This window comes from Dermacentor andersoni, chromosome 7 (assembly GCF_023375885.2).
Source record: "Dermacentor andersoni chromosome 7, qqDerAnde1_hic_scaffold, whole genome shotgun sequence".
NCBI classification, from domain to species: domain Eukaryota; kingdom Metazoa; phylum Arthropoda; class Arachnida; order Ixodida; family Ixodidae; genus Dermacentor; species Dermacentor andersoni.
The window spans coordinates 167,637,745-167,646,597 of NC_092820.1; the positions used below are offsets into that span (position 1 = coordinate 167,637,745).

General features: G+C 45.0%; 2 protein-coding genes across 2 annotated transcripts in view; one reads left to right on the plus strand and one right to left on the minus strand.

The window, feature by feature from the left end:
- The window catches only part of GCC88 (GRIP and coiled-coil domain containing 88 kDa), a 25,429-nt gene extending 22,975 nt beyond the window's left edge, over positions 1-2,454 (plus strand). The window contains exon 15 of the mRNA XM_050180292.3: positions 1,212-2,454. Within this exon, the coding sequence (XP_050036249.1) occupies positions 1,212-1,419 (208 nt within the window). The 3' untranslated portion in view covers positions 1,420-2,454. The remainder of the gene's footprint in view (positions 1-1,211) is intronic.
- Positions 2,303-8,781, minus strand: LOC126533078 (protein arginine methyltransferase NDUFAF7, mitochondrial). Its single transcript, XM_050180297.3, has 10 exons — positions 8,537-8,781; positions 8,144-8,301; positions 7,961-8,041; positions 7,745-7,855; positions 6,940-7,116; positions 5,848-6,096; positions 5,316-5,462; positions 4,479-4,584; positions 4,323-4,390; positions 2,303-3,369 (listed from the first exon to the last, which is right to left on the minus strand). Exons 1-10 carry the CDS (start codon positions 8,637-8,639, stop codon positions 3,196-3,198), a joined length of 1,374 nt encoding a protein of 457 aa, XP_050036254.1. The 5' UTR covers positions 8,640-8,781; the 3' UTR covers positions 2,303-3,195.
- Between the last annotated feature and the right edge of the window lie 72 nt (positions 8,782-8,853).

Sequence of the window (8,853 nt, forward strand, 5' to 3'; positions counted from 1 at the left end):
GCAGGACTTTCGATGCTGCTTCAAGGTGAGTGCCCTTGTGAAGAAGTATGAGCTCGCCCAGTTAACGATATCAACCATCTTGAAAACCGGGAGCACCGCGATTGTGAAGGCAGGAGCTATCAGCGGCCATGCCGATCTGCGGAAAAGGGTTAGAGACCCTTTGTACGCCGATGTTGAAGAGGCGCTTTACCAGTGGTTCATCATAATTGCTTCGAAAAGGCGGGCTTTGTGCGTAAGGACGAACTTCCCCAACCCACTGAGACCAACACGGTGGAAGCCGCTGACAATACCGAGCTCTGGGAGCTCGTTCCTACTGGTGACACAGGTGGTGCGTCGAAGGAGGAGTTTTTGACTGCAGACAGTGCTGCCTCGTTCTGCGATGAGGTCACCGACGAGGCGATTGCCGAAGATGTGCTGTCATGACAGACGGCAAAGTTGTGCGACGGTGGCGACGGCAGCAGCGACAGTGACAACAAGATTGACAGTGGCTCCTTGACCCCGACCTCGATGTCCACGCAAAGTGCACTGTCGTCGATCGACTCCTTAATTGATTTCATGCATGCTAAAGGATTGCCGGCAGTGTTTGCGGAGCAGCTGGAATCCATGCACACCGCGGTTGTGAAGCTGAAGCTGCCGCAAAAGCAAGTGCAGATTTCGGACTATTTCGGCGTGCCTAACCCTTGACGCAGTCATTGGCGCTAGAAATAGTTTGTTTTTCACGGCCTACTTTCTACATCATCTATTCTTTAGAGCAAGTAGCGAATTCGAGTTCGGAGCTGCAAAGGTATATTCAGCGTTTTTTTTTTTTAATAACTGCAGTCCAGATATAGCGATCATCGGTTATAACGATCATATTTTTCGTCTTTCTCGATATCGTTATAAGTGGACTGCACTGTATTAGTAAGATAATGCAGATCTGGAGGCCTACGAAGGCTAAAGAATGTGAGTGAAACACTACCAGGTATCCACTGGCTGACATTGCATGAATTCCAGCACTCTGTCCCAGAAGTACACAGTTTTTTTTTTTTAACTTCTTGGCAACACCTTCGTTCCACAGGGCATGTGAGAGCACTTCATACAAAGTCAAAGTCAGTCCGATAATTTGTGGTTAAAAAAAAAAAAAGTTGGTTACGAGTCACTTTTTCTCCACAGCATAGACTGTGTGGGAATGAGGACTCTTGCTGAATACCTGATGCAACCTTTTCTCGTAGGCTGCGCCTGTCCCAGCTAGAACACATGCCTGGACCCAGCGACAGTGGCAAGGTGAACCTACAGTACCTCAAGAATGTAGTGCTGCAGTATTTGCTGTGCAACGAAGCCCCAGCGCGTAAGCACATGCTCAATGCAATCGCCGTGGGTCTCCGTTTTACACCCCGCGAGGCGCAGCTGGCTCGACAAGCAGCTCAGGCCTGGTGGTGAATGTTTTCTGAACCTTCCTACTACGAAAACAATGTGCGTGTTGACCAGAGACGCATGCGACCATGGAATTTTGGGGTACAGCTTGAACCAGTTCTATTTGTGTTAGTGTTCTTGTATTGTATTAGTTATCTTCTACCAGGGACAAAATTGTTTCTAAAGCTGGTAACTGCATCTTAAAGTGGAGCATGATGCATCATCAGGCATCTGTTGCTTTTGCTTCACTGGCTTTGTGTTCTGTTGCCATCAGACCTAACTCAAACGCACAATGGTGTAACTTGCTACACAGCCAGTGCTGAGGAGCTTTGGCCGCTGGATCCAAGTTATTTCCCCTGCCAACAATGGATGTAGTCACTGTGTAGATACAACGGCTGGTGAAATGATTGATTACATTTACAGTTTACATTTCGGATACCGGTTTGTGGCGATGACTCAGATCCAGCAGTCAATGCTCCACAGTGCTGACTGTTATGCAAGCCATGTGCTTAAGTGAAATCTGATGGCAATAGTACATCAGTGTCATTGTGGAGTGAAGTTGTACCAAAGCACAAAAGAACTTGCTTACTGTGGGAACAACCTGTTAGAGCAAGAGATTGTAGTGATCCTTATGTGTCGGGACTGCAGTTTCCAACGTAACGTAGATAACTGCAGTCTCTGCACATTTATTTTTTTCGTGTGTATGTGTATAAAGTGGTGTTGTATAAACGTATGAATAGGACAAAACTTGATTGCCGAGGCTTATCTGAGGATCGAGATGTTCAATTGTGCATTTCTCTTTGGAGTAAGCAGTAATCTAGGGTGTTTTAAATATCACTAGCGTTGCTAACTTCACATGCCTTGAACACAACGGTGTTGGAAGAGCAACACAAACACAGGGAGCAAGATGTAAGGCATTTTGTTTTTATTTTGCACAGTCATATAAAACTTCCACCTAATATTTTTTCTGACTTGGTAAGTGGGAATATATACTCTGCGCACAGAGATTGAACCAAGTGTAAGATGTCTCAAAATATTAAAGATTACTATTTTCTTACTGCCTCTTGCTGCGTACAAAATGACTGGCTGACCCATTCTTTGGCATCGCAACATGCTGCAGTTATGTAGTACGTGATGCACTGCTAAGTGGAACACCAATGATACTGGACATTCCTTCAAAGTATTTCAGGGTAAATGCCTGCCGAAACTTTAGAGAACACACAGAGGCAGTAAGCACTGCCACCCTTACCAACCCGAAGGTGTTAGGGGATACGACAACATGGCACTAGATGTAATGACTAAGACGCTGTATACCACGTATGGCTTGACCACTAGGGATGCCTCTTGAAAGAACATGAACAGTTGTAGGAGTGTCTTAAAAAAAAGGTAAGAAATATATAAGGTACGCTTTTGGACTGCGCCCTCTCACATTATCTGTTGTTCATAGCTGGAAATGTGCTGCAGTGTTTGCTATCTGGATGGTCAAAGCATTAAGTTGGGAAAGGCAGTCCTCTGCATAATAAGTTGGACGTAAAACTTTCCCTTTCATACACAAATACTGAGACAGCGACTACAGTCTGTGATTGGTTTTGGCCAACAATGGAATGGTGGCATTCATTGGACTGTTCTTGAAAGATTCGATTATGGCAAAACGTAGCGCAACATCAGGCCAATCGTGGCCGATATCAACATTTCGAAATGTAATGCAAGGCAAAGTATGCACCTCCCAAGAGGGTCAGCAGATGCGGACGTACCCAGCCACTAAAGTAGTTCACCGTTAGTGTCCGTGTGAGACTGCGACTCTTACGAAGGAGCAAGGAACCCCGCTGGAGGATTGGCGTTGAGAGTCTCCTGCATGTCTTTTGGGAAGATGCCAAAGAACTTGAACCGCTCTCCCATCTTCTCTGGATTCGTGAGCATTTCGTAGCCCGTTAATAAGTCCTGGCGTGCCTCAGGAGGACAGTTGGCCAAAAGTTTCTGTAACCAATGTTTCTTTCTTAATTTTAACACTCTCGTCAAAAGCTTACAGTGTACAATATATATACATAGGAAAGCTGTGGACTTTGCTGTACGTGATTTGTGGTGCCAGTCAAACAAGCTCTCATCCGCATGCATGAAGATAACTTTGTTATAAGCATGTATCCATTACATGCTGATGTCAGCTATCAATGCTTCATCTATTTATTTGTTTACCTACATTCACACATTGAGCATTACAGTTGGATATAAATAAACATTTATATGCATGTGTGATAGAATATTATGATGACAGAAAGCACCTGCAATAAATTTGTTGCTACAGGCAACTTCAATGACGTCGTGGGGAAGTTGATTCCAAGAGCTGATTGTTCAGGGGAAAAAATTCTTAAAAGTAAGCATGTGAGACGACATTTGTTTTATCGTAATCACTATATCTGTGTTTGTTATGTACTGGGGTTCCACCATGTAGCTACTGTCAATGCCAGTTACGAGTGTGTTAAGTAATCTCTTAAGGCACATAGCCAAATGCCAGCTGTTAGTGCCTTATTTGTGATCTTCTACTCGTTCAAGATTTCCCATTCATATTGCTGGCTACTCTGCCATAATTTGGTGGCAGATACCAAACCATGCTTTGTTCATGTCGATTAAGCAAGCACTAAAACTCTTGCCACTATGTCAGAGCAAAGCAAGTCCAGCTGTTGTGACATGAAAGTGATGTCCGCTTTTAACTATGCATATTTTTCAGTAACCTCAGGTTAAAAAGCAATGCAAGAGAATACAGGAAGGACAAAGAGGTAAACGTGATATGATTGTACCCTTAACAGAATGCTTAGACTTGTGCTGTTTTAATGCTGCAGGTTGTTGGGAAAACTGCACAGAAATTTCGTGAAGATAAATATTTCGAGATCTTGCTACCCATAAAAGTGCATCATGTGGTCTGCCCAGCTTACCTCCAGGCGTATGTTGATGCCCATGTTTCTGAGGAAGTCTCCCTGGGGAATGGGGCCAAATGTCAGTGCTGAAACAGTGCATTTGTTCAAGTCAGTACGCATACTAGCTGCTGGAAAGGTGCTAGCAGCAAAGAGTGTTAGAGAAAGCCTTCGTACCTCTGTCCTTGAGAATTCGCCTCAGATAAGAAAAGTCGACGTCCGCAGTCAAGTCTGCTGTGCCTGGCTCGGACAACGCTGGATGCAGGGCATGGTTCTTGAATGCCTGCAAGTGCAATAACAAAAGCATGTATGCTTGCTGCCTGGTATGATAAGCGCAGTTGATCCATATTCATTGAAACGTTTAGCGACAAGAAATTTTTCTTTGAACTATCAGGACTTTGGATCAGCCAATGTCAAGTGAAGGATGGTCAAAAACAGTTACGGATTTATGCAACAAGAGCTGTGGTACAAATACGACATCCAGACAAACTTGTGTGAACCTGGTTGGTGGTGCCATTTGGTGTAGCACCCAGGCAGGCCTTGTTCATTGCTGCCAGACTACTCGTCAACTGTCAATGTTCTCCATGCTCTACCATAAATTTTCCAAACTCCTTGCCAAGAAAGTTCAAAACAGCAGCAGTCTTGATCAGACGCATTCTTGGTAGCAACAGCATTACGTGTAGAACGTTACCTAATTTCATCTGCCTCACTGTTTCAACACAAATAGTGACGTTGATCCAGAACACAGTAGTGTTTCCAGATTACTCAACATTCAGATGCTTCATTGGACACATCCAATTTCTCTTCGCACTGTTATATTTAAAAGCAAAACTTCAAAAAGAGTTATCCCTCTAGCAGCCCTTCCACATGTACCAGTACTGGTTGGACCAGCATATTTACATTTGCAGTAGTGGACGTGCAGCTGCCGCAACTCTCTTGCAGAGTTCTCGCAATCTGTGGCTTAAATGTCTTGGTGAACACACAACGATGATGAGCTGCAAAAACAGCACTCACTCGGAAAGTGTCCGTTTTATCGCCATCATGCCCATAGTCGACGATAAGCCCGCAGCCTCCGTGCTCGTCCATGCGATGCGCCAACTCCTGGACAATAACGCCAGCCTCTGGACAGACTTCAACGTGGTCCCGTTTTTCACCCGTCACCTAGGGTAAGAAGAAGGACAGGAAATTTGTAATGCCACATGTCCCACTGTTCTCATGCATTTTGCATCATGCCAAGATAATGTTGCAAAATCCAGTGATACTATTGAACCTTGACATAACGAACATGGCTGTAACAAAAACGGGATATAATGAATTCATACATGCTCACACACAAGAAATAAGGATGTCCCCTTTAGGCGCTGTGTGCACAATTGTGCATGGAAAGATACTGCATCAAAAGCAAAAGTGCCGATGAAAATAATGGTATTTAAAATGTATCGCATACATCCTGAAACTAATTTAAACGTCAAGTGAAACATGTCAGTACCTGTTTAAGACATTAAATGCCGTCAATCAATCAATCATACAGTTGTGTGCTACTCACATTGGCAAAGAAGCTCGCCGGAGTAGGTCCACGAGAAAGCACATAGCGTAGATGGTGTGGGCCTGGTCCATCGTCCAGGTCTATGAAAACCTCTCGCCACCCTTCAGGAGTGCGCTGGAACTTGTGCACAGGAAGGGCATCCAGGAACTCGTGGGCAATGAAACATGAGAATCCGTGCGGCACATCGTGCAAGTGTCTATACCAGCCGACAGGAACACCATGCTTGGTGATGCTGTGCTTGTAAGTCGCCTGCATGTTGTACAGCAAGGTACCTCTGAGAGATGCTGTTTGCAAAAGACGGTCACCGCAAGCATACAATACGGTGCATACACCATATGCCTAAAGAAAACACTGCAATGGTTAGTGTTCTTGTGCTGCACCATTTGTGAAAACATCAACCACTGTTTTGACTGGGCTGCTGTAGAAATGGCAGAAGAGCATCTATCTTCACGTTGGCTTTTATGGCAATTACGTACACAATCGACTGCTCACGTGATAGGCGGGGTCCAGGGTAACCTATGCGTGATTTCACTTTACGCCCACCTAGAGCATAAATAGGTGGGGCCTTCGTGCATTACTCTTGGATGCAAACAAGGAAACGACAGCAGTCCAACAACATTGCTTTTCTTTTTTATCTTTCTGCTTAGGTGAGTGTCCATTACATGCTTGACCAAAATACAAATAAGCTGTAATAACACAAGTAAAATTAAAGGCAAAACAGAACATGGCTCTGAAGTCAATTTACCATGCAGGTCTAGGGAGATGTGAGCATGCCAGTTTTATAGCAAGAGCACTGTACATCCCAATAACTCAAATGTACTTGTGTGCCAGTGCAATTGTGTTGGAGCACCTTGTTGCATTTAACTGAATGCCACTGGTACTGAAGTCGGTCAACGTTCATCTGTGGTCAAGAACGGCGTTTGCAAAAACATTTTGTGCACAGCTTATGGTAGCACAAGCACAATGCCACTACACAAGGTATATTGGGTTATGCATCGTATTGCACCCATGCCGGCTTACTTCCAAGCATGCCATTAAGCATGCTCTAAGAGCATCATATTTAAGAAAAGATTTTAAAATAAGAAAACCCACCTCTTCGCTGTCAGTTTTTATTGGAAGACGTAGGGTGACTGGGTTATGTTCCAACACGTCCTTCACCACGCTAACAGTTCCGCAGAGCTTGAGCTCCTGTATTTGACTCAGGTGCGGGCTGATTTCGACCAGGTGTAAGGACACCACTTCCATGGCATCACTGTACTTGGAGAACACCTGCATCGAATCGCAGAACCTTCAGTGTGACAGTGCTTTCAACATACGCAAGTTGCAAGGATACCACTGATGCCATGCCTGACAACCAAGATTTGCAAGATAAAGGCATGTCAAAACATATCTTGCACAAACTCGAAGGAGGCCAAATTTAAAATCGATGAAGGAAAAGAAACCAAACCATGTAACTAGTCGACACTTGCATGTTTTGGCTGTAGAATGCCGCATTAAAAGGAGGTAGTTTTGTAGGGATGCAAAACAATTAGTTGTTTTGCTATCATTCTAGCAATAACTGCTACAATTGTTAATCTTATTTCATCTGACTGGCAATGTCTTTTGCACAACACATATACACAGAACCAGTGTGAAACTTGTGCAAGGCAATGGGTTCACAGGAATACGGGAGACTAAGCGATTAACAGTGATCAAAGAATTGATGTTGCAAGCTGGAAGCCAACGTTTCGATTATGGGAATTTTCATCGGGGCCTGATAAAAACAAATCTCGTCGGAACGTTAGCTCTAGCCCGAGGATTCCCTTTGCAGAAACCTGCGTCAGGAACACGCGGCAACTGAGTAACAAATGAATGCGATTACGTTGAAAATGCGATTCTCAAAGACTTATAAACTGACCCGCAGCATGTCATCGGAGAGAGTGCCGCGTCCGGGACCCAGCTCCACAATGTAAAGCGGCTTCGGCTTTCCCGCTTTGACCCATTCGTTGAGGAACCATACGGCAACCAGCTGCAAAATAAACAAACAAGACAGCTCTTTCTTTCCTCTTTTTTTTTTTAAGCTAGCCCAATGGCTGCCGAACGAAAAAAAAAAAAAGAAACCGAGCTGTTGCACCTCTCCGAACATCTGAGAGATCTCGGGCGACGTCGTGAAGTCCCCAGAACTGCCGAAGACGTCCCGATGCATGTAGTACCCCTAGATATAGAGAAAAAGAAATAAAAGGAAGTGGCTGGTTTAGTTCTCGTCGCGATTTTTTTCTTCGAGCCACAGAACAAAACGGGTGCCAGTATTACGTACGGACATGGGATTGGTCAAGACTTCCTTCATGTATTCGGCGACGGTGATCGGCCCCGTCGCCAATATTCGAGACCTGAGCTGCTGGAGAAGCTTCGTCTCCGCAGACTTTGCCTGTGCTTCGATCACGATGGACCGTTTGCTCAATTGCTTGACGACACCTATTGTAACCAGAAAAGAAAAACAACAATAACGTATTGTCACGATCCTCTAGACTTCGCCATGTTAACCTCCACGCGCCAACCCTGCTCGCGAAAATTACGAGCGCGTATTCCGGCGCGCGCTGCATGTGCCTTTATGCAAACGACCTCTCAGGCCTCGAATCGCTTGCAAGCAGATGCAGTGCAGGCAAGTGCAAATGCGCACTTTCTTTTCTTTTGCTTAAACTTTTCATACCCAAAGCGGGCGTCGGTGGTTTGCCGTGAAGTTTTCTCGCTACTCCTCCGGCGTTCGATGCTCGCAAGAGCTTAGTGACCGCGCGCGTCAGTGCTGAACTCATCTTGTCGCGTTCAGACGCGCTACCGAACGAAGTTACTACTGCTAGTCATTAACTGGTCAGACAATGTAGACTTATCAGTGTCCTCCAGTCCCTTCAAAGTACGCTCATCAGCTGTTGCGGCGCTGCGCCCTCCTCCTGAAGTTGAATCAGCCGCAACCTCAGCTTCGAACGTACTTTTAGTACGTCAGAAAACTAATATAGGTCAAGTAACACG

Bases quoted from the DNA above. Each gene is read 5' to 3' on its own strand.
- LOC126533078 (XM_050180297.3), bottom strand. From the start codon at position 8,639: ATGAGTTCAGCACTGACGCGCGCGGTCACTAAGCTCTTGCGAGCATCG. The intron at 8,302-8,536 runs GTATGAAAAGTT...TGGTTACAATAG, and splicing joins ACCACCGACGCCCGCTTTGG to GTGTCGTCAAGCAATTGAGC. The intron at 3,370-4,322 runs GTAAGCTGGGCA...CATTGGTTACAG, and splicing joins GCATCAACATACGCCTGGAG to AAACTTTTGGCCAACTGTCC.